This window comes from Rhamphochromis sp. 'chilingali' (genome assembly GCF_963969265.1).
Source record: "Rhamphochromis sp. 'chilingali' genome assembly, chromosome: 17".
Lineage (NCBI taxonomy): Eukaryota > Metazoa > Chordata > Actinopteri > Cichliformes > Cichlidae > Rhamphochromis > Rhamphochromis sp. 'chilingali'.
Genome location: NC_137944.1, coordinates 24411488 through 24438071, shown reverse-complemented (window position 1 = coordinate 24438071; position 26584 = coordinate 24411488). Strand labels below are relative to the sequence as shown.

The window sequence follows — 26584 nt, the reverse complement described above, 5'->3', positions numbered from 1 at the left end:
GCAGTCCTTCCGTCACAGCTTCACTTCACTTAGTGAGCATCTTAAAATACCTGCTCTCCCTCCTTTCTGACTATACCTGGATATTACTAACCTTAATATTCACACGGGGTACCATCTTCTGCGGCACCATATTATCCCCATTTGAGCAGCAGTCTGTAATAAGCAATGTAATCACGTCAGGTACTAGGGCTTGAAAGCACCACCAGCAAGGCAGGCTAATATTTGAACAAAGCCGGATCAATGAAAAGCAAGTGCCCTAGGAACATGGGGAAAATCTCCAGGTAGAGACAAACATTAAAATCTGGACAAAGACAGATTGTCCCATTCCTCCGAACAACTATGCAGCCCATTTCTTTTGTCCTGCATCTGTTAGTCATTCATGAGGAACGGCCTGGCCGCCCCCAGCTAACTTTCCTCTGCATTGCAGTTATGATTTATGCCTTCCTTAACTAATCAAGGGCATGATCATTAGTCAGGGGATGTGCAAGGGGCCAGGGCTTTGGCAGGTCAGTGCAAGGCCGTATCTCACATAGTGGTTCCCCTGCCATCCATGGGTTAGGTCCAGGATAAGAGATGACTGGAGGTACGCCTCCTCAACTTTCACAGGGTCCGCTGAGGCATTTGTCAACAAACACGACAAGGAAAGGAATTCAGGCATGTGTGTGATGTAAAAATGGATTGAGACAATGATGAGAAACAAAAACCTGGAACGGAGATTCCCAAGAGTCTGCCACTCCAATTAATACTAGATGTTTCTCTTTGTTTAGATCCAGAGGAGAGGCAGTCAACAACAACAAATTAGAAATGAACAAATTTCCCAAATTTTGCAACAGATCTGTGTCTAAAAAAAGCATCTTGGGAAAACTTGGCTCCTGGTTATCACCTCACCATGACCTCGACTGTACACTTACAAGAATTAAAAATGCAATCGCATAAACAGGAGACGACCACACTGCATACAAAAACAACACAGGAAATGGAAGGGATACAAAAGGTCAGAGGCTCAAGGAATGCGATGGCTTTGGCCCGACTGTATTTATGACAATCTTGGCCAATCAGACAGCCTCTTGGTAAACTGCCAACTTGGAATGTAGTGGAATGCAGAGTGATTGGGAAATGGTGGGGCGGGGGGTTAAAAAGAGAAAAAGATTTATGTGTATGTGCTATAGGGGGTGTTAACAAAGCCTGCAGATGTTATCCAGTGACGTTCTGCATGCTGAATCTGTCCAGATCGATGTGATTATCTCTCAGCTATTGCTAATTAGAGTAATTAATACGCAATGCAAGCAGGGAACAGCACACACTTTCTCTCGCTTTCTCCTTCGGCTGATATCGCGTCTTTCTGGAATGGCTTTGAGCGAGCAGAGGCATTTGGAAAAGGTCTGCTGTTGGCCACACTTCAGTCAAGATTCTCATCTGCACATAATTCACTTTCAAAGGGCAGAAGGGGCGGCAAAGAGAATCCTTAATTGCACCAGCACAGTGCAGAACATAGACAAATGTTTATATCTTGGCCCTCTAATGAGAAACCAATAACGGATTCAGAAAGCACTCTGGTCTCTCCCCCACGCCCACCGCCAGCACCAATACACATGCACATGACAATGAAAAACAGGCCTTTTTTGATCAGTGTCACCTCATTCATCAATAGCCCTTATGCTGAGAGTCATGCAATACTCTACTTAGGCACTGATGCAGCAATAAATCTGTTTTTATAGAATGCAACGTTGCCTGTATTTCTCCATTAGGTTGTCGTTGTGGTAAGGGCACTAGATGCTTCAGAACGTAATGGTCAAGTTCCTGACAGGCTTTTAAATTGCATCAAACCGAGGCTGCACATGCTGAGCAGTCAGACGAAATTGATCAAGTTGAGCATTCAAAGAGCAGGGAAGACATTCTGCTTCCAATACACACTAATTAGGGTTTCAGTCAAACATACTGTACTTACTTCTTTAAGTTTTAAATCAAATGCCTGGAGACTTCAAACATGATTTAACTTTGCAGGGATAAAATAAGAGGTTAGCATGTTTTACAACAGCTCACCCACATAATAGAGTAAAGGCGACAGTAATTCTTTCAAGATGTCAGTTCATGTAATGCCCTTGTGAGTTTTTAGCATCCTCATGTAAAATGGACGGCAAGTTACGGGGCAAAGAAATGTACAACAACAAACTGCCGAACACACAGCCACAAGAGACTATCTCATCTCATCTATCTCCCACAATTCAGTGCGGTGGGCCGTCGCAGCAGCGCGCCAGTCGGGCCGGTGAATCTCAGCACAGTCTTATCTCCCAGAAGCGGAGGAGGAAACGGAGGTCCTTTAAAGGGCTGAGGTCATTTCCTCTGCCTCCGGGCTCTGGCAGGAAAAATAAAATGTCTCCATTCGGTCAGCCCTGCTTTATTTCAAATGCCGCCGCTGCCTTTTAAGAGGCCCTTGTGGGCATGGATGGCAAATGAGCGGTTTTGGGTTTTCGCAATCTATTCCTTTCTCTCTCTGCCATTCTCAATCCCCCACTCCATCTGTGATGTAAAGCCCAAATCTCTGCTGTATTTCTACAGTTTATGTGAAAGTGCAGAGACAGATATATAGATGGAGTATGAGAGGGGGAGAGAAAAACAGAGATGAAGAGAGAAGGAGAAGCAGAGTGAGAGTGCGGAGGTGCATGAGAGAAAGAGAGAGAGAGGGAGAGATGAAAAGCTGAATGCCTCCTCTTACCTGCAGCTCTTGACAACCCTAAAGCCCTTTCACAACTTCCTGTTCCTCTCTGAACTGGGCTACATCCAAAGCATGTGCGTGCATTTATCGGAACGCACGGCTTACATGCAACTGTTGTGCACCCTTGTAAGAGTACAGGTGTGTGTGTGTGTGTGTGTGTGTGTGAGTGTCTCACCGAGCAAGGGAGGCAGTGAGGGAGTGAGTCAGCGCTGGGAAGCTAGAGAGGCTCATTGAAAGGCCTGCGTGGTGAGGTGGTGGAGGAGAGCAGCCAGAACAGGCAGACACGCAGGCACACATGCTGTGAAGTTAGGAAGAGGACTGATAGATCTATTGCGCAGCCACTGCTGCTGCAAGAGTCGAACACACCTCAGGCAAATGGATGGGGAGTGAGTGCGGGGGTACCATTAGTCTTTCGGTGTGTGTGTGAGTGTGCCCTTTGTGTTTGAGTGCGTGGGAGAGGTATATTACATGGTCTTGGAGTGTAGTTTTTATGATGTGGTACTTCAAACAAGGCTTTGCAGTACTTTACAGTGCACACTCATTTACTGAGGGCAAATGTATATACAGATGTACGGTTATGGAGAAACAAGGCATATATGCACATTAGTTAGGTGCCCGTATTGCTTCGTTTTTCTATGCACGGTAACTACACACTTCCCAAACACCTGACCTGTAAGCACACAAAAGCATCATCTCTGTTTTTCTGCATTACCACAACAGACAGCCTCCACTCCCACACTCAGCACTCCATCTCACATATCAACTAGCTTTTGTCTTAAGCTCAAAATCACTCTTTTTATAGGGTGGAACAGTCATTTCTTAAAGAATTATCAAACAAAGCTAGAATGTACATTTTAGGTATTATGAATAGATTCAGGGAAAGCTCATCATGCAAGCAAATCATCGCAACTTGCTTGATTGTCCAATAAGCACTTAGATTTAAAGAAAAAAGTAAAGAACATCGTGTTCCTTAATTCTGTGGGTGCTGTATTCCAAGTATGTGCTGCTTGATAAGAGAAAAACCGAGTGCCCAAAACCACTTTTCCTGAGGGGTATTAAAGGGAAGCACTGTGTCTGTGTTGTTAAGAGATTACTAGTATTCTTATTGAGGCTACTTGCTTGTGACCTGCTTATTTGAGCTTGTCATTACAGAGGTTTGTGAATAAATCCGTGCGTCATTAGCAGCTCACCCACCAAACTTTTCCCTGTCATCAGTGTACACCGATCAGGCATAACATTATGACCACTGACAAGTGAAGTGAATAACCCTGATTATTTCTTCATTGCGGTACCTGTTAGTGGGTGGGATATATTAGGGAGCAAGTGAATATTTTGTCCACAGAGTTGATGTGTTAGAAGCAGGAAGAACCGGAAAGCATAAAGATTTAAGCGCACTTCACAAGGGACAAATCGTGATGGCTAGATGTTGTCAGGATGCGTTGCATACCTAGGAAACACCTGGCACCAGAGTGCACTATGGGAAGAAGGCAAGTCAGCAGGGGCAGTGTAATGGCTTGGGCAATGTTCTACTGGCAGACCTTGGGTTCTGCCAACCATATGGATATTACTTTGACATATGCCACCTCCCTAAGCATTGTTCTAGATCAGTGTTTCCCAACCACTGTGCCGTGAGAAATGATCAGGTGTGCCGTGGAAGAAAAATTATCAATATGTTTTTTGTAACATTTTGTGTTTGGTGGTGTGCCGTGCGATTTTTCTAAAGTGAAATATGTGCCGTGGCTAAAAGGTTGGAAAATCCAGAGCATGTACACCCTTTCATGGGAATGGTATTCTCCAATGGCTGTGGCCTCTTTCAGCAGGATCATGGACCCCGCCATAACGCAAAAACAATTCAGGAATGGTTTGAGGAGCACAATAACAGGCTTAAGGCACTAACTTAGCCTCCAAGCTTCCCAGATCTCAATCCATTCAAACATCTGTCGATGTGCTGGACACACAATCATAATAATAATAATAATGATGGATTGCATTTATATAGCGGTTTTCGAGACCCTCAAAGTGCTTTACAATTCCACTATTCATTCACTCTCACATTCACACACTGGTGGAGGCAAGCCACAGTTGTAGCTACAGCTGCCCTGGGGCAGACTGACAGAAGCGAGGCTGCCATATCGCGCCATCTGCCCCTCTGGCCAACACCAATAGGAGCTAGGTGAAGTGTCTTGCCCAAGGACACAGCGACCAAGACACACAGAGCTGAGGATCGAACCGGAAACTTTCTAGTTACAAGATGAGCTTCCCAACCCCCTGAACCACGGTCGCCCCCCCACGTCACGTCATCATCATCTTTACTGGTTCATACTTTCATTTTTAGAAATTACATATTTGTGCCTACAGTTGGCAGCTTGACATACAGCACTGAGCTCTCAAAAGGTTGAGTCGTTTGAAAGTTTTTTGCCATATGAGCAGGTAACTCTGCCGTTTGAGACATTTGTTTTTTATGAGTGTAAACAATCCAGTGGTAACTAATCTAAAGTCTTTGTTAATTAACTGATAAATTAGTCATTAGTCTCTGCAATGCTTTGTACAGTATATACAAAAGCATAATTATTTTAGACTGTTATGAAGAACATTTTACTCTTTGACAAAATATAAACACCCAAACGTTAGTCAGCAAGTACAAGGTCTGTTACTAGCTTGGTTTTCCAATGGCTGATTCTCTCTTAATAGCACTCTCTCAGAGATGACTGACCTCTTCTCTAGCCCATTTTTCACATGGTTTTGGCAGTGCACTCACTGAGCTGAGCTAAAGACAGATAACACAAAAGAGGGAAGAGGAGATGGAGAAGGAGAACAGACAGGAGGGAGGGAGAGAGACAGCTGCGTGATGGTAGCACAGTGAAGGTAAGCCACCATCCTGACATTTAAACAAGTGTCAGATACAGGGGGTCAGATGAATGGAAACAAGCCGTGACCAGATCGGGGCTGTGTGCCAATTTCGATTTGTTACGAGGAGTGGACGGCAGCCCATCGGGCTTCAGTGCACCTGCCTGGATCGCTTGCGCTTTGATAGCTGCTCACCTTTCGGGAGATGCTTGTCCCTACCATCGCCAAGTATTTGATCAAAGAAAATCAAAGAGAACTGATGCACTCCAAAAAATAAAAATAAAAATAGTTATGCATTTTGCCATTTTGTCCCATCCCATTTTCTTAAACGCTTGTCCAAGTCAGGGTTATGGAGAGGTTAGAGCTGTCACAGGTGAAGTGCACCGTCAACAGGTTGCTAGCAGGGCATCTTATGGGTTTAGATTTTCCATTGAACATAAAAGAAATAAGTAAATGACAGTATCAATAAATAAATATGTAATAAAATAAATTATATTTTAAAAAAATACATTTGTAATTATAAATATGTATTTAAAAAGTACCACTTTTAATACTATAACAGACGTATCTTTTATCCTCTCTGCAACGTTATAAGGTCTTGGTGTTCAAGTGCACTAAGATCATTCACGTTGTAATTTGACATAGATATATATATAAAACAGTTACTGGGAGAGATGCCCAGGCAGAAATGGGAAGCAAAAAACGGCAAAAATCCTGTTTTTGTGCAGCTTTGCCTCACCTCAATTTGCCTTTCAAACACTAAAGAACTGTAAATTTCTCTTCAAGGTTACTAAGCCCTTCGTCCTCAAACTCTTCTTCATCACCACTTTTCTGTATCCATCTACCTCTCTGTGACTGGGTGTAGACCAGGACCATCCTTTCCACTCATAAAATAAGTCTGCTTATATTTGCTTTTTGGCATCTCAGCAGTCCTGCATTCCAGGAAGGTGAGTTATGGGAAATGCTGTCTCCCACAAAAGCTGGGATGTTTTGTTTTGTTTTTTTTAGTGTTGTACATAACTCAGGTCAGCTGGACATGGACAACACTAAACATCTAATTTCTTTTATTCGCAACCCAGGAAGATTCAAAGATGTTTGTCTCACCTCTTTTTATACCTCTCACTGTCCCCTCTAATCCACTCTGTTCTGTGTCCTGTGACCTGTAGATATATCCTTGCTACTAACAGGCATCCAAGTGTTGTCTTTAATGGCCAGGCGAACTCACAAAAAGGACCTGCCAAGATAATCAGCCTTTTTTCCCTATCCTCTAAAAGGCAAAGGTTCTTTTCCTCAACATTTTGACCCAGAGCATGCCCAGCAGGATATACTCATGTGTGTAACAGGGTTAAGAAGGCAGCTTCACCTTGAAAGGCCACACTTCAGAGCCCGGGAAACCACAAAAAGCAATTAAAAGTATTGATGGAACTTCAATAGCTCTTAAACAGTGCTGCCAGACACCTCGGGGCAAGTAGCACACTAATCTTTTTTTTTTCCTTTCCCCTCCCTCATCCCTCTATATTCTCTTCTCTTTCACAATTTCTTCACTTAAGACTTCACTGGTCTTCATCATTAAAAAATTGATTCCTCAAAAAGTATTTTCAGCCTTGTAAGGCAGCTGACCAAGGTTCTAAGAAGATGAGTTTGACAAAGATAATAACTGAAGTTTATCTAATCTTTGCTTGCTTGTTAGCCCTCTAATTGGCTGCATATGTTCAAGCATGTAATTGTGTGTAGTATGTGTGCCCCAGAAACAATTTCAAATGAGCCAGTAATGTCATTATTTCATGTGCATTACTGCGCGGATACTAATGGAAACACCCTTTCCAAATGATTGTCATCCGTACGACAAAGCAGGAAATCGAGGAAGAGATAGGGAAAGGCTAAGAGTGTGGCTCCCTTTCTAATCATCCTCTGAAGCAGGCCAGCGCCTCCAAGAGCAAGATGTTTACCTAGATCCTTTTTCTCACCAGATCACTGATTTACCGTGTGCACCTTTCTCGGCCGATGTCTGAAATTTACAAAAAGGTTTGGACTGCGGCTCCTGTGACAGGACACCCACAGAGTGACAGTCAATGCACTTAAACAAGGCACAAAAACTAGACACTTACCTTTGCACTGGTTAGTGTTCTTATCCAGAATGGCCTTGGTTGACACTATTTTCCCATACCTGTAAAAACAGAGAAATCTAATTTAGCGTTTTACACTCGTAATAACCCACAGGGCCTTCGCCTGGTCGGACAGTTCATTTGGATTACCAACCTGTGGTTAATATATTTGCCTTATTTTCTATACTTTGCCATTTAGTTACAACGAGCAATTTGCAAAGTCACAGAAATGTCAAAAGCCACTGGGAAGAGAAATCACTTGAGGTTAATAAAATTATGTGTATGGCTGACTTGGAATGAATGGGCAGCCCTTTGGCATTTCAGAGAGTCACTGAACATTATAAAAGGTCTAAAAGCATGCAAGTGCAATAAACGGTCCTAAAGGTTGCTCTTTTGGTGTAAAGTAAAATTCATGTGTTGCTAATGAATTTATTTGAAATCTAAAAACTATAAAGCGAACACATTTAAATCAAAGGTGACTCAAAGGAATAATGATACGTCTTAATGAGCTTTAGAGGAGCTGGTAGGGTGATATGATGTAACCTTCAGACAAAGACAGTACAGTGCAGTAGCCCCTCCTGCTTCTGTTCTTTATGTTAAGCTAACTGTCTGTTGACTCTGGCTTCAGAGTGAATGAACATACACCACTGGGCCCCTCAGAGCAGCTCTACCGAATACGTTACAATAAAAAAAAAAATATTGTAGGGAAAATTGGCAGCAATTGTCATAACAATTTGGGTCTTTTGGTGTATCTATCGTCTCAGATCTCCCTTTCAGAAAGAAAGTATCCAAGAAAATACCCAAATTTTACCGCTATGTTTGTAAATGAGTGAATAAATTCTAGACTCCCCGTATTCTGGCAGATTCTGTAACTGGAATTTGTGATATAACTTATTCATAAAAAATATAAAACGTGTATGATGCTGGAGCCTATTTGGACCTGTGAAAATCCAATACAAAAGTTGAAATTGCCAAAGGAGCAGGACTGCATAAAGACACCTACGGTATGCTTATAAGCTTAAATGTCACTGATGCAGCTCCACGCAAAAGCAAAAATATATTGTATTTCTTTATTCCACGGGTCTATATGCAAAGTGGCTTGCAAGGAATTTTTTGACTGACCTTCCTGACTGACAGACAGCAAGATCTTCTATCTGCTTGTCTCAGCTAAAACTGCAATATGCTGCACTGTGAGCTGCTCTCTAAGTACACTGTGTGCACTAATGTACATGCGGAGATATACTACATGCATGCATGCGTGCGTGCATGTGTGCTGATATGTAAGTGGGAACAATTCCCTGTATGTCAAAAGCACATCACAAAGACTACAACAAAGGACAAAAAACAGCCACCCTCATCGCTGCATCTGGTCACACACACTTACATACACTCACACTTATTCTGTAGGGAAGAAGCAGTGGTGCATCCCGGCCCATATTTCACCAGCAGGGGATAATTGTGCCATTTCTCAACGAGTGGCGGAGACTCTATTTATTGCATGCTGCGGTGGGATGGGTGGTGGATATGAACTGATGAGCTCCGAGAGGAAAACTACCAGCTCGCACACACTAATACAGATACCACACGAGTACACCCACACACACATACACGCATACAAACACACAGAGCGACAGCACTCACCAATCAGTGGATTGTCTCTCTTCAGCAGATAAACAGGCCATTTTAGCCATAGGGATTCATAATCTACTGCAACAGAGTGGGACTAAGGTGCAGCGTTTGATCATACCGAGACACTCTCAAGCATAAGCACAAAAGATGAACATGGAACAAGGAGTTTTCACTTGATTAGTGAATGTGGAGAGCTGGGGCAAGTGCCTTCAGCACTCGCTGAGCTACAAAGCTGTAAGTAATTTTGTAGCACATTAGAGATACAAATTTAGATTTGATTTTTAAGTATTGATAAAGGAAGTAGGTGGGAATTACCTTTGTGTTCTACTAATACATTTCAAGTCATTTGAATCGTTTGACAGCAAACATCTTCAAAATTAAAAAAGCCTAACTTTTAACTAAACTAGAACATTAAATAAGCATTCAAGACCAGCATGTCAATAACCACATAATCAGTTGAGGCAATGTGTCAAAATTTCCCAGCTACCCTCAGTCAGTTTAGCACCTGCTGAAGGCGGGGGTAACACGTGCTGAAATAATAAGGATGTGAAACTACATGGAGAGCTTTAGTCTAGTTCTCAAATATGAATTATTGGTTTTCTTTACAGCTTTAGTTAATATTAAATCGTAACTAGTCACTAAAGACATCTTAACTGTAATTTAGTCACTGCCCTTTGCGAAAGGAATATTTCAGCGGAATAAGAACGTGTCTAACACCAGCTGCCAGGTCCTATTGCTGTTTCTACTATTTAACAGGTGATTTTTTTTTGACTGAATTAAACACTAAAGGAGCACAACTTAAACCCCCAAAATAAAAAACAGGCGATAGACTCGGCTAGTCACTGACAGCCTATTACTCGCCCAGCCTTACCAGTGATTATATTCATTCTTACGTCATAGTACTGATTTTATGCTGATTTACCGCCAAACACCACAGTATATGAAAGGGATTGTTATTTGTTTATGTGCACTTAGGTGTCTGCCCTCCTTCAGTACTTGCGTGAAATTTTTTGTATGCTTTCAGTCTGGGAAGCAGTTAAAAAGCCCTGTGCTTTTGGCACAAATTGGGGGAAAGTTCTCATTAAAACTTTGTTTGGACTCTGGGGAAGCAGGAGACAGTAGCTTTCCAATGCCAACTCATCACTGCTTGCCTCATTAAATGTTATGGCTCATCAATGGATCCTATCCGCGGTCCAAATACACGCCACAAAGATACTGCAGCGAGATGAAAAGGCAAGAAGGAAGGAGCAAGCTTCAGGCCCATAATGGAAACATATTGGAAATGGATGAAGAATGTGATCAGTATGGTCATATATGTGTCGTGTGTGTGTGTGTGTGGGGCTGTGGATGACCCTGCTGGAGGCTCCTTCGCCTCTCTGCCAGGCAAGCCTGGGGAGGCTTTGATGTGACAGAGGCAGTCCCTGTGAGGCGCAGGTTTAACACTGTGATGCTGCGGCCGGGATGCAGAGCCTGTCTCCACTAATCCTATTTCAATCACTCTTCCAGCCTCTTATCTCTGACTCTGCTGGCCTTCGGCCCTCCCCCCCTCCTTACAAATCTTCTTCTCTTACTTGTTCTCTTTCTGTCTTAATGTCTCTCTACCATCTACCATTTCTCTTTCCTGTACTGTATCCTTATTTCTCTCCTTTTGTCTCTCTTCGCCCTCCTTCTTCCAAATAGAAATACAATGGCAATCATTCTGATGCAACATCGGATCAACCCCAAGAAAAAGAGACACCAGAAATAAAACTGCCTATAAAACAAAGGCTTTACGAGCTATTTTAGGCTGATGAAAATGTACAAATTGTGGTTGATGTAAAACGTGTCATTCGTTTGACAGCTGTCTAGGCACTGGAAATGTGATAAAATTGAAGCTGAGCTACATTTTTTTTAGAGGGCAGCTGCATGTGCATGAGACATCCCAGAACGGCATTTCTTTCTTTCTTCTCGCTCTTGCTGGATGAAAGGATCCAGGCGTATTCCATTTCCGTCATCAGAGCTGAGAAAGTGAAGTGCCTCTTTGCTGTACGTGGGCAGGCAGAGAGCTGCCCAGAACCACAACACGTCAGTGTGGTACGTACAAAAGCACAGGAAAGGAACGGGTGGATGGACCACCCAAGTGTTGTGCTTAGACCTTGCCCTCTGCCTCTTGACACACTTTACAAAGTGACTGTGTGTTTGCACGATTACACAGCACAGCACTGCCTTGAATAGCAGGTAGGTGAAACCTGAACTTGGATGTGGGACAACCTCCGCACTCCCAGAAGGTCTTTATGCCAATGCTTGGTGAGTTGTGAGTATGCGTTTCTTTTCCTGTGCAAATGAAGGCTACTATAACGGCATATGATAGCCCATCTGTGCATGCATATGAAGACTTGAACATATGCATTACTTGTGTATACTGGGCGGCACTGTTTGATCAAGAACAAAGGAAAAGTAGCAAAAAAAAAAAATTGGAAAAGCAAGGAGTAAAATCAGCTGAAAATTGTATAAAAGCAGCAACACTCTTTTTTTAGGCTTGTTCAGCACCTTTGGAGAACCCGTGTAGGGACTTGGGGCAGGTGCAAAGGCACACTATGGAGAATAGTAACTGTATTCTATCATCTCTGCAGGTCTTTATACAATTAATTAGAATATAGATACTCTAGCTGAAAAAAATATGAGCAGTGAGGGTTCTTCCCATGTAAAACCAGATGCAGGAGACACCCACTATCCAGATTTACTGTTTCCTCTGAGCAGTAAATATTACCCCGAGGGTTTCCTTAACCTTAAAAAGCACACTGTCTTATTAAATATGTGTAATGATTATGCCATATTAGTACCCTTGTGAGTTGCACACAGCAGCATTTGAGTACATTAACTCCACTAATTTCCAGCAACAGGCAACAATCAGCTGACTGAACAGCCATATTTTTAAGGATGAGTCCCGCCATAGTAAATTTTAGCAGCTGTGAATTTGGCTTGACGAACATCTGCTTAAAGTTGAACAGCAAAGTATAACACAACACAAGTAGAAGGATGGATACTACAAAAAAAGCAGTTTTCTCCGTCTTATTTTGTTCTTTTTCCAGTAATCAGTAAGAATATATGGACATACTGTATTGTGAAATTACACCTATTTGAGAAAAACAACATTACATATAGTTTTATACAGCACATTTTATTTTGTTAAGTCTTTGATGGTAATTCAAAAGACAGGTGTCACTGCGGCAGATGCACAGAGAGGGCAGAATGGGAGAAAAAAGATGGGAAAGAAGCGCGCCTTCTTTATAGTCTTACATCAAAGATAAAAAAGAAAAACAGGATGTAAGAAAGAACCAAACATAAAGAGGATGACAGATGAAAACAGGAAATCTTGGGCAAAGATCACATGCGAGCACTTAAGCCTTCGAGAACACGAGTCATTAAAAGACGAGAGAAAATAGTACGTACACTCACCGGCCACTTTGTTAGGTACACTTGCTCAGCTGCTCAATAATGCAAATATCTTATAAGCCAATCACATGGCAGCAACTCTATGCTTTTAGGCTCAACAAAATTGATCTCTTGGTCCCTGATCTGCTGGGACAGTCAGGTGGTAGGGTCAGAAGCTGGTGTAAAGAACATGAAAGCATGGATCCATCCTACCCGGTCACTGACAATCACTACAACTCTCATGCTGTATACAAGCACTATGCAGCATCTGCCCTTGACCGTCCCCTTGTAACAGCTTAAGTGTCACACAGCTCACACATCTCCAGCTCAGAGTTTAGGCCTCCTGTTTATGCTGCAAAATGTGGCAAAGAGTTTGAATGTCAGTTGTAAACTAAGTGATGTTGTAAGCTTAGAAAAGAGAAGTTTCCAGAAGAAAGAACATTAAGAGAGCATGTAGACGGCTAATCGTTCATTTAAACATTCAAGGATGATAAAAAAAAAAGAAGACATGAACAAGTAAAAAAAAAAACATTCAGACACTCAGAATTAGACATTAGAGAAAGGACACACAAATAATAAAGATCCAGTGAGAAGGGAAAAGGTAAACCTCTCATGACTCATAATGCTGTTAAGCCCTAACACTAGTGAAATGACATCAGTGACTTCTCATGATCCCTGAAGTAAATGGAAACGCATGAAAACCGTGACCAATGCAAAGTGAGTGCAATGTTGCGCTTCAACACACTTCTTTTTTTTGCCTTAAGCAGATACAATGTGCATTTTACCCTCTCCATCTATACAGTATAACATTGATTCAATACGCTTATTAAATGAAAACAATGTCAAAAAAAATCATTCAGAAAAACAAAGACTACAAAATTTATACATCGAAACAGTGCGCTGGCAAGGATGAGAAGCGATAAATCAAAAAAGCTTCAACAAATTGGATAATTCCTCTTCTGGCTTCAGCAGTCAATCTTTTTCTTGGCAGAATCACTTAATTTTGTATTTTTTTTTTAGGTGCCGGGATTCCCCAGAGTTTTGTTGGCGGGTTTGCAGTAAACTGGCGAATGTTTCCTACCGAACCCTTAACAGCTCTAAATGCAGGAAGGATGTTGGAATGGAAGGTAGTCTGGCTGTTTGTAGTGTTTTTTCTTTGCTTTGCTTTTTTTCTCCTGCTTCTACAAATGTCACATTCTTTGGGCAATAACAAGCTGGCAGTAGTACACAACATCTTACAATCATGGCATCATAAGGTAATAGAGCTTCATAATTTGTTAGACGAAAAACAACATAATGATAAAGTCCATTCATTTTCAACAGAACGGAGCTAAAGTGTTTGGCCAGCGTATGTCATCATACCCATCTGCTGAAGTTGGCTGTGGTCACACACGCTGTGGTCACTGGCTGTCATCAACCATTGTCATTTAACTTTTTTGCCCATTTCTGTTACTGATGGGATTTTATTTTTAATGAACTGGCAAGTCTAAAATGGATGACAAGTTGATTAGAAACATTCAAACTTACTCACCTCCCTCAATAATAAGAATGGATTATAGCTGCAAGCAGAAATGAAGCTGCCGGGCGCCAGTGAGGTAATTTATAAAGGAAAAGGAGGTAATTTAAAAGTTTTAGCATATGTTCAGAATTCATTGTTACAGAGTTAAATTTAAAACAATTCATTTTCACATTAAGGGATGTTCAATAAAGGAATGCTTTAAAATTCAGATCAGCTCGTAGAGGTTCCACTGGGAAAATTGTTCTCACAATTTACTCTGTGTCATTTTGGATGAGACTGGATCAGCGTGCTGAATTGAATCCAGCAGCATTCCATTTATGTCTTGCTGTGCAACTTTCTCATGAATAATCATCCCCCTACCTTTTTTCTAATATTAAATTGACATAAAATTCAAAATTTTGCAAAAAATTATATATTTCAGGATAAATGGAATTCATTTACCAGCCTTTGATACTTATTAATTCTACCTGCTGTTCTTTGCAAAAGTAATTCACATAGATTTGATTTATAACGGCAGGAAGAGGAATAAAAGAATAAGTTCTTTGAATTTTAAAAAATATTGTATAAGCTATTTTAAAGTTGCATGTAAAGTGTGAAAGTTTTTGCTCAGGGGGACACACTTTTAGTAAAACGAAGAAAAAAAGATATTTAGGACTGTAGTTGAGTATGCCAGTGCAAAACTTTGGTATAAAGCCAGTGGTTAAGAGTGCCAAACAAAAAATAACTTGATGTATTCTGAAGGGTTGTTCCACGGTTATAAAACACTTGATTGTGATGAACTGGTAGCACATCATAGTGTAATCTTGGATTCACAAATGTAGGCTAAGCTAAAGGCAAGGCAGACAACCACCTCTGGACATCAAACACTTTAGTTAAGACAAGTTACTTCTGCCAAGGAGGTTATATTTTTGGCAGCGTTTGGGTGTGTGCATGCATATCATCTTTCTGTCTGCAAAGATCTTATACAAAGAAGTTTTGAATAAATTCTGATGAAACTTTGTAGGGGTGTTGAATGGGGTCACATTAACAATCCATTAAAATTCATTTAAACTACAGCCACATAATTAAAACATTATTTAGAATTAAGAAAAAAGGCTGAGAGAGTGAGTTGCCTTGGCAGGGATTTGACTATCAAGATGTTTTTTCATATTTTATTCATGTACACTCTTTTTTGTTTAAATTAAAGAAACAAAAGGTCAATTAGCAAACTTTTTTTGGGGGGGGGGGGGGGGGATAGCTGTGGTCAGAGCTACTCTACTGATTACCCTTGTTTATGACTTTTATGCAAACGTAACCGAAGTATTGAAAAATATGTATTCTCCAAATGGTTGGCGAGTGCTTGCCGCCCCACTTCTATCCTGTTTTAAATACTAGGAGTAAATTTAACCTCCATAATTAAAATATGCATTTAAGTATCATATTAAACTTCTAATTTAACTGTTTGGTAAGTGCCCTGTTCAGTTGAATGCACTCTTCAAAGCCCGAGAGTTGAAAATACTGGAGCAGAAAGAATGTGCACCAAAAACAAGATGCATAAATCCAGATCTGAGCCTGGGAAAATCCAAAAACAAGCAGGTAGTTTGTGTTGACTGACAGTGTGCATCAAGAACAGACAAGGGCAACAGTAAGTAGCAACAGGAGGCATTAACATGAGTGTTGCTAGTTACCATTTCTCCCTCTCTCCAGCTCTCTCTCTCACACACACACACACACACACACACACACACACACACACACACACACACACACACACACACACACACACACACACACACACACACACACACACACACACACACACACACACACGTGTACACTGGCCTTCTTCAGAGCCAGCCTTGCAGAATTGCCTGTGTTTGTTTGGAAGTGTCCAACCTGTCAAACCCACATGCCGTGCACTGCTGTCTGACACGCACAAATGAACACATCTCATCTGTGCTGGTGCGGCTTCTGCTTTCTAGATATTGCTTCAAAAGGAAAGTCAGCAGAGTGAAAAGGAGAAAAGAAAGAGGTAGGACGAAGCAGAGTCCAGAGATCTCAGGTTTTGTCCCTTACGTTAATCAGTCTTTTTGTACAACTGACCCTGTTGCTGCTTCTGCTGGAGCTTAAAAACTCTCTCGCCCTGTACAGCTGGATTCAGATAAAAGGCAATGCAGCGTGTGGAGACGGGCAATGACTACACTGTTGCTGTGGTTGCTGGTATACTTAAACTGAAGTGAAGTGCAGCTAGAGAAAACCAGACATTTTTTGAGAAGGCATTTTCTGTTAACCTAAATGCATCTGAATCTAAACTCTCACCAAAAACGCTATTTAAGAAAATAACTCTGCTGAAAGTGTCAGCTGTTGTGTAAAACTGGAAGAGGAGATCTTTTCAGCTTCTAAATAGGCAAACTGTCTATGTGTCATGTATACAGTAATGGGAGTATAAATAATTCAAAAATACAGCCTAAGGCCAAATCAACTTCTCTGCTCACCCTCGCTCTAAAATTGATGTTCAGGAAGGAAGGAGGTGTAGTATTTTAGCCAGTTTGGCTTGGCCAGTAAAATGATTGTGTCACTTGTGCCGGAGCAGAGAAGTGGAGGGTTTAACATGATAAAGAGATGTTAGCAAGCGAACGAGAATGAAAGGGAAAAGAAGTTGGAGAGGCGGAATAGAGTGTTACAGAGAGAAAGAGGAAGAGAGACAGAAAAAGTGGGTGTGAAGGATTCTAGTTCCAAGAATAGCAGATGCTTCTACTCGATTTGAAGCTGTAGGTGTAGGAGTAGTTTAGGCATTCCTGTGGTTGTGTCACTGCTTTTCAGAGGTTAAACATCACTATCTCTTTGTACCCTGAGTGACGCACACCCTGACCCTGCAGAAAGACGAGAGGATGGTGTGCTGGGGGCAAAGACAGAGCAGAAGAGGGGCAGGAGTTGAGGCAGGTGGATAGGTGGAAAAGTGAAAAGAGACACTTACAATTCAAGGGGGAAAAATGAATTAAGAAGACAGACTATTAAGGAGACAGATACAAATATAGACATTTTAGAGTCCATAAAACCTAGTGACAACATACCTTGAAATGCTATCCATGTTGTTTGATGCTTGAGTTTCTTTTTGTAATGCAAATTCCTGCTACTCATTGGCCTAACATAAAAAAACAAGATATTATCTGCCAGTGTTTTTCTCTGGCTTAAATGCAGATGTACTGTGGGTGACGTGATGGTAAATTTGAGACTTTGAAGCTGGACTGCAGAGCCCTTGGTCACACTTATTCTCCCCTCTGTCAGTTTTTTGAAATGGAGCCATGGGACAGGCAAGCTCTGATGGCTAAGCAGCTAATGTCAACACTGGACCTCAGAGAGTCATTTTGGATAATGTGGCACTGAGTGCCTGAGTCTCTGCTCCATAAAAAACAGGTGGTCCCAGGGTCACCCCTCCCTTCTCTCCCCCTCACCTCCTGTGCTTAGCATATCTCATGCCTCTCTCCCTCCATTTCCCCTCTCTAGGTCTCCCTCCACCATTCCCTCAGCACACACGAGAAAGGTTATTTGAGCAATTGGTGGTGATTAGCTCTTGATTTGGCTGACTATTTGTGAGATCAGGCCAGTCCACGGATGCGAAACCCACTGCAACTGAGGGCACAGCTGTTCGGCCAGGACTGAAATTGAGTGAGGAGAACCGAAATGAGAAATAGGGGAAGAAAAGGGGACAAGAAACAAGGAAAAACAGTTTTCAAGGGTTTGGCTGGCAGGTAAAATACCTCCAGTTTTCTACTTGTTATTCCAGGTGTAGAACCTCATGAAGAAATTCCTTTCTTTCAGCTACCTCCTTCCTCTATTTCTAATCATCGCCCGGGGTGGAGAGCACAAACAAGAAAAATGTGGATGCTGGTTAAACGGGTTTACCCCAAAGTGATTTGGGGGGGTATGCGCTTGCTTTGTTGGTTGGGTTGGTTGGTATTGGGCTTATGGTTGGCCTACTGCCTCAACATTGGTGGCTAGGCCAAAGAATTTTTCTCACAATAACAGCTATTCCTTCTCTGAGTTTCGTCATCCATCTATCCATCCACTCTGCTAGCCAGGCAAAAAAAGGAAGGCCTCTCACTATCAGAGTGTTCAGCCAACAAATCCCCACTCCGCTCCTTTGGCCTCTTCCCTACACCCATATATTAGGCTGACGGCTGTGGAGGACCCAACACCGAGCCAGCTGAATAAAACAGATTAGGCACCCACCCGAATCTAACAGCATGTAACTCCAACCGTTGTGCGAACTTTGGTATTCTTACTCCCAGGTACAAAAAAGGTTGAACGAGGTAGCTGAACGAAAAGAAATGTTGGCTTTAGCATCTGCAGTAACTGCATCCTCAGTTGTTTTTAACTGTATACTTGTGTCTCTGCAATTTCAGTCTTGGTTTTTAGAGCACAAGAACAAGGAAATCATATCATATCTGTAACCGTCTCTAATCATCTGCATAAACACACTGGTGAGTACAGTCACCATTTGAATGCCAGTATCACCAAACAGAACTACAAATGGCACCAACAACGATCCAATGCTGTCACTATATAGAGAAAGCATGTCGCTGCTGCTGAATGCACAAACCCTCATTTTGCACACTATAGGTTTTTACTGCATAGATAACAGTCATTCTGCAATATTGTAATTCACAGTGTTGTCTTCAAAGATAGAGTTATGTCTTTAAATCAGCAATCAGTAAATTAAACACTTTGGAAATATGAATATTATATGACTCTATATATTTGTGCAAATCACAAAATTAAATCCCTCTGTGTTTTGCATTTTAAATGAGAACATAATTTTGGGAGAGAGAACTTGATGAAGGTTACTGGCTCTCAAAGACAGGATCTTGGTAATAAAATATTAGAGTTCACAAGAATGGGGTAAAAAACCACAAGGCATTTATTTTTCTGGCATCTCTCAGGCGCATTCAGCAGCCTCCAATCAGCAGCTACGATATGGCTCGGTGTCAAGAATGCATCACTTTGGCGGCAGCGTGTTTGCTTCTGAGCTAGATGTGAACCAGGGTGGGAAGAGCTGCTTTGTGTGCGATGCTACAAACGCCGACCTAAAAATCATCTTTGACCTGTCTCACTTCCAGCACTCACGAGGGTCGATACAGGATGCCGTGTACACACATAAGAGCACGACAGTTAGGCCGGCTAACATTACTGAAAGTCACCCACAGTTTACTCTCCTAAACGTACAGTGCCAAAATTAGCGAGCATTTATGTTTAACACAGAGGCTCCCCGGGAGAGCTCATGGGGCCGACGGCCAGGAAAGGAGGTGTTTTGTGCTGAAGGGGGACTGGGCATGTGGGGGGGGAATAAAACCTGAGGGGAACCCAGGGTGCCGCAGACTGCAGAAGAGTCGCATGACCTTTTCTACAATGCTGCCACCCGCCTGCCACTGAAACACAGTCTGGCTAATTAAAGTTTCAGTGGCATTGAATTTTCACTGGCACAGCACACCCCGGGCAACCTTGGGGGCTTCTAGGCAGGCGATACACAAAGTGGGAAAGACGGTAGATGTAAGAAAAGAGGCAGAAGGTAGCAGAGTAAATGCATTTAAAGAAAGGACAGCCACTAGAGGACAGCACGGCAGATCCGAGCTGTAACAAAAAGTCAGTGGATTTTCATAACACAGTGGAGAAAAGCTATATATTAGAATGCAAATCTACATTCACAAACATGCACGCTCCCTGGGTATTTTACATAAGCTCCGACATGGTTTGCCCTTCCAAACAGTTATGCTCAAAATATTCAAGATCACATGGAATTAGAAATGAAATTGAAGCTGTCCAACTCTGTACAACTGGGTGAATGCAAGAGCTAAAGCAGGAGATATCCAATGTCAAAATGCTGAGTGCTTTTCCAAATCTTATCGGGCCGCCTCTCAGCCTAATGGAATCTCGATGGGTCAGTTTCAAGAATAAATGCATGACTTATGACATGGCTGCTGGGAAGATTACCAAACACACTGGACAGCATGTTCCTTTCTCCAAAGGATCATTGAATAATTGGCCAAGTTTGACCAGGACATTTCTGAAAATATGTCCAAGAAAAGGTTATGCAACCAGACAGACTCGCTCATGGCCTGTATTTCACAATCTGCCGGCCTTGTCTCCATTAATGATCTTGACCCCCTTTTCACCATTTCAGAAGTGAAAAGGGTTTAATGAAGCTGAACAAAGCTGCTTGTGTGTGTCTATGTGTGTGTGTGTGTGTGTGTGTGTGTGTCTGTGACTGTGTGAGACAGAGAAAAAGAAAGCCTGTGTGGCTGTGTGTTACAGCTTGATGAGGTCTTGGTCTGTGATTCCTTGGGGAGGTGGTCCAATCTAGGCTTTATTAGGCCTTATTGAGCTGTGTGCAAGCAGGTGTGTGTGTCTGTGTGTTTCCTCTATCAAGAACATTTGGCAGAGCTTTATGAGTACCTTTGTGTGTGTGCGTGCGTGCGTGCGTGTGTGTATGTGTGTGTGACACCAAAAGACACCGAGTTGGTTGCAGTTTAATGGGGTGTGCATGGACCCGATTTCAAGCCTGTAATTTTCTTCTTAGAGGTGATTTTTTTTGGTTTGATTGCATCATTTGTGTACACAGGCACAGCTATGCTTCTCAACCAGCTATGCTTGGGTCTAAGCATGTGTCATCCTGTGAAAAAAGACACCGTTTGCTGTATGTAGAATACAGATCGGATTTATTGCTACATGACAAATAATCGAGTTGTGGCCTGCATTCTACCTTGAATATCTCACAATATTTTTTTCAAATACAGAGAAACATAGATAGGGAATCTTTATTAGGTCCTTGAAAGCACAGACGCCATGCATATTTTTTTCATTAAAAAGAGGAAACAGACATTTTTTTAATCTAGTTAAACAGGTGAGTGATTATCCAGCAAACACAGTAAAAATTACCTGTATTCTAGGCGGGTTAACTATAACTGGTAGCTAGCCATTAGTACAATGTTCTAATGGTGTATGTCTGGGATTTGCAGCTAGTATAAATTCTCTTCAGGATACCTATACGTGTTTATGTTGTATTATATCTTTTTAAAAGATGACAGTTTCAACTGGGATATTGACAAAACTAAACGCACGCTGTGATTCACTAGCTTGTAGAATCATCTTTAGCAGTAATATCTTGAAGAAATCGTTTTCTGTTTAACATCATCAGATTCCCACGGTTGCTCATGTACAGCTCTCTTAAGGTCCAACCGCAGCATTTCAATCAGGTTGAGGTCTGGACTTGGACCTCAAGGTCGGAGCCATTTTTAGCATTTTATTTTAGATTTGCTGCAGTGTTTGGGATCATTGTTCTGATGAATGATTAAATTTGGGACGAGATTTAGCTGCCAGACAAATGGCCTCGTATTTGAATCAAGAATATTTTGGTGTACAGAGGAGTTCATGGTCAACTCATGGTGCCCAGGTCCTGTAGTTACAGAACAACACCAAAGCATTATTTCTCAATCACCGTTCTTGACAGTTGGTGTGATGTTTTGATGCACCTAAATGCTCCAGACCAGCAAACTGCCAAAACTACTGCTCTTACAGAGGTGGCCGCTGCTGCTAAGCCTCTTAATTCCTATGGACACAGTAAATGTGTGCTTAGTTTTATTTGCAGGACTCCAACAAAATAAAAAAGACAAAAATCACCAGTTTGTACTGGGGTATGTTTTGTCTTTGTTTTGTTTTCATAAATGGCGCATATGGTAAAAAATCGAAGGATACATATGTGTATCTATAACGTACACCTGTTCTGATAAATGCTTGACAAGCACAGCGTGGCCAAGAGCGGCACACAATTATGTAAATGAAAGAAATATTTATACTATTGGCAAGAATTACAGTATAACCATTGTATTTAATGACGATCGTTCCCAGTACTCACGGTTGGCAGAGTTTGATGAGATCCTGGTCGGTGGTCCCAGGTGGCAGGCCTCGAATGTACAGGTTGGTCTTACTCAGCTGCTCCGCCCCTCCCTGGCTGCAGCTGTTGGTGCTGGGGCTGGGAGGAGCCATGGGATGAGGGGGTGGAGCATAGGGCTGCTGGAAAGAGAAGGTAAAGAGAAAGCAAGTCAATACAAGGTTTCATTTTAAGACAGCAGGCAGAGTCAAAGCATTTAAAGATTCTCAGAGCATGATTATGAACAAGAATATGGCAGCAAACGCGTATTTGCTTAAAGGAATGGGGAAGTGATGGCAGCCTTAGTGGGGAATGTCTCTGTCAAAGCTTCTCTGGTTCTCATTTTAGCAGCTGGTATGGATTCGTATTCATGTTACTGTGTGTGAGTCCCTCTCTTTGAAACTTCTGGCCTCCCCAAAATTTATAAAGAAACTAAGAGAGTGACCTCCTGCATGTCATTATTAAAGAGAGATGGCAAAAATGCATTTCAAGGTGTTCAGCTGTTGCCAGTAAAAACCAATGAATATAAACAACCACACAGCAAAGTTTCTCTTTTTTCAGCAGGGGATTGTTTTTTTTTTAAAATGCGTGTGTGATCATTGGTTTTGACACATCATCCAGCCGTAATCCTACTGTTCTGATGTTTACAGCAGCTTTAAAAGACAATGAGAAGTGAGGTGTGAAAACATTTCTTAGACAGGAGCAGAAAATGTGAGAGAGAGAGTTCAAAATGTTTCATTTGAAGAAACAGCAGGCACTGCCAGCACAATGTCCCCGCAATCGCGAGACGAGACATTTTGGGGCAGCTGTGAAGCGGCGAGGAGAAGCGAGCAGGGTCACTACGAGATGAAAACCCAGGAGAACGCAAGTTTCAAGAAAGCAACCTTAGCCTCAAATAATAATACTGCGAGGAAAACATCTTCACGTAGAGAAATAAAAAGGTCTACACAATGACAGGAAAAGTGCTTCGCTTCTTTCAAACTTTTGTCACCTTCCTGCTTAATAAAGCAATAGATTATATCTGGTTTTGTAACTTTCTGGGCTTTTTGCGCATATGCAACTGGAGTCGAGGGGACAAACATTTCTTCATTTTGCATCTTAAATAAACATTTCACCAAGGTGACTCTCTGATATTAGAGTTCACGAGGCTCCTAGCAGCTTATGAACAGTTTTAAATGATGGCAACTTCCTGCTTTCTACTAATACCCTCAAAACCAATTTCATTACACTGCGAAACAATTTACACCTCAGAGGGTGTGAGATCCTGATGCAATAATCCAGTACAGCCTATTTTATAAGCATCTCAATATGAATGAAATTTTCAGTTTAATCTCCATCTCACAAAATGTATTCAAAATGTATTAGAATTATGATGCCCCAACCCCTCCATTTGTTTTTTTCTCCTTGCCTTTCCCATCTCCTGCTTTCCTTATGTGCTTGTTGTGCTGTTAGCATAGATTTATGGTATAGGAGTCAGGGCCCCCCGCTCACAGCCCATTTATATCTCTATTGCAGGGACACTGCACATAGTGACAGAGAGAGAGCCGGGGCCCTGCGGGCATGAACAGAGACACAGAGACAAAAAGCGAGGGAGAAACACTAAAAGAGAGCGAGGAAGGAAGTGAGACGGAAGAAGAGCGAAAGAAACCACACTGCAATAAAGTGAGTGAGTGATGAATGAAAGGGAGGAGAGAAAAATGGTCAGGGAAAGAGGGGGACATGACTAAATACCACCACCAGCTCCAGTTAACCACGTTAACCCTTATCTTCCCTAGAGAGAAGCTCAAGCCCTCATACCATGCTGTAAAACCCCCCCACATATCCATGCACATACACCTACACGCACACAGACACACACACACGCCATTAGCCCTCCAATCTGCCCCACACGTTAGCAGCGACTGGCGGAGCATGGCTGATTTGATGTGCTATTTTAAGCGTGTGTGCCATGCCAGCGTGTCGCCTCCCACTCCTCAGACAAAGAGCCGGGGTCCCTGGAGCGTGAAGAGGGAGCCACGTCCATCAATAGACGGCCAATTACCACGCTGAGCTTAGTGGAACTGATGGGCAGCCACTCACTGTGCTGGACTCACCCACACTGTACACATGTCGGCCGTTGTGCATACGCTCACACTCACAGACACACCTATGCGCCACATGATAACACAGAAACAACCTTTTTCAGAACAGTCATCCACAGCGCGTTAATATTAAAGCTTTAATATTAAAGCTTGAATATTAAAGTGAAAACAACTACTGTTTTAGGTCTACGAATGATGACCATCAGAATGACTTTGTACATTTAGGGAGTCGACGTCCAAGTTGAAAGAAGTTTGAAATTTAAATCCAACTTTCAAGCACACAGGTCCGATCACCACAGACACAAATTTCCCTAAACTTCCCCCATCCCGCCCCCCACCTTGCCCATCTGGTAGCCTTGGTTGCATGGGCTTGAATGAAAAAAGCCAAACTAGTCTCCAGTCATTCAAGTTTCCACGCTGTGGCAGTATAGAAGAATCTTAATCTCTCGAGTGCCCTGTGGGACTTGTTTTTTCTCACTCAAATGCACAGCTGCAGTCCAAGCCTTGACTTTGAGGCTTTCACCTTAGGTCCCCCCCGTCCACTCGTTAGATTTTTCTCTTAGTCCGCTGCAGTTTAAAATACACACATGGTAATTACCACACTGTGTGACTCCAACAAATTCGCAGCACAAACGAGAGACACTAGACAGAACCTCTTTCAGCGTTCAGTTTTAATTAATAGCCCCTCTCTCGCTTTCTCAGGCTTTCTCTCCCCCCACTTCTTTGTTAGCCCCCATGGTGACACACACAGCCCTGACTGTCCTTCTCGGGCTCCAGGCTTGGCTTCCATGCTTACTCTTTGGAATTCATGTGTCCCGCCCTATCGATTTGCTTTCATTTTTCTTTTTAAGGTCAGAAGCTGAAATCTTACACAGTGAGGCATGGAGGGTCAAAACCAGTCTAATACTTACAGGGATGGGTTAAAAGGCAGCATGCAAAGGTATCCACTAGGAATCCCCTGGGATGAAGAACGCAGTCTGTGCTAAAGGCCTCAAAGGAATGGTTGACTATGCGGTTGGGGGTGGGTCAGGGTGAATTTAATGGCACATTTTTAAAAATACTACTTTTATTTTATATCTGGAAGAATGTGGTACAAGTTTAGATATTTTGGGTAAAAACGAAATGGAAAAAGCTCCGCGAGAGCTCCTCAAATCTAATCATTACTCAAGTAACTCCATCATTCTTCTATGAAGACGATCCTAATATCAGCTTGCTGTGCTGTGTAGGAGCCATATATGTAATTTAAGTAAGATTTCTGTTTAATCTTGGGGCAGTATGTGAACTTTTAAATGCAATGGATCCAAGACAATCCTGGACACAACTGGTTTTCTCTGCAGCACAGACACCCACACACACACAGAGCACCAAATGTTTCAAACTCTTTGTTTTATATCCATTTCCCTCTTTGCTTCTGCTGGTCGCTGCACTAGAGGTTAATATCCAGGCTTGTTTTTCTTGCCGGACAGTTTCATGACTCCTGTTTACCCTTGGTCTGTCAGCCTGCCAGATCAGGCTTCTCAAATATATTAAATACTAGCCTCATGTGTCAGAATGATTAGGACTGAGTATAGCACTTGGCAAAGAGTAATTTACCAAAAAGGGGAGGGAACAGAAGACTCACGGGAATAAAAAAAAGGGTGGGAAAAATAAAAAATAAAGCAAGGTAGAAAGAATTAGAGTGAAATAGAAGGGTGTGAGAAAACCGCTGGTTATGACACTTCAAAAACCTCCAGGTGGTAAATGAGAAAAACCTCCGTTCTGCCTCCTCCCTACCCAGGTGTGACATGCCGCTACAGAGGCTTACTTGGGATTTCAATTTGCTGCACTGTATTTTAGACAGGCAAAATGGTTTACACAGGCCCAATTTACCGAGCCAGTCGTGAAGGGGGGCTCACAGCCTCTGTGACACGCCAGGGAATGTTTATGAGTGTATTAAGTGAGGATGATAAATCTAGCCTACGTTACATAGGCTGAAGGCGCATGGCGTTGTGATGTATATTTACACACCCACACAAGGACAATGCATTTTTTCCCCTAAACCACAGCTATATGCTTTTTTTTAAAACCACTGCTAGACTTATAAAAGGCTTAAACCTGCTTTGGTCACTGCGTCACATGCATGTTTGTGTAGTGTTTAACAAACACCGTGAGAGACGGTGAAAACCAGTGAGCTTACACAATGCTTAAATTCTGACTTCTTAAAATATTTTATAAAACTTTACCACTTTGTGAATTTACCAACCCATAAGGGAACACTTAATCTTTCACTTAATTTCTAAAATAAAAAAATGAAGATAAATGGTTTTCAGTGGAGGGAATTAAGACAATAACTTTATAAAGTACAAGGTTAAATTAAACATGCACTTC

At 42.1% G+C, this 26584-nt stretch overlaps 1 protein-coding gene across 4 annotated transcripts in view; it reads right to left on the bottom strand.

Moving 5' to 3' along the window:
• LOC308384681 (RNA-binding motif, single-stranded-interacting protein 3) overlaps positions 1-26584 on the bottom strand; it is a 312357-nt gene that overhangs the window by 142019 nt on the left and 143754 nt on the right. For all 4 annotated transcript variants that reach the window (XM_080863247.1, XM_080863249.1, XM_080863248.1 and 1 more), the window contains 2 exons: positions 22122-22279; positions 7672-7730 (listed from right to left, as the gene is read on the bottom strand). In XM_080863247.1, coding sequence (XP_080719373.1) covers positions 7672-7730; positions 22122-22279 — 217 coding nt within the window. The remainder of the gene's footprint in view (positions 1-7671; positions 7731-22121; positions 22280-26584) is intronic.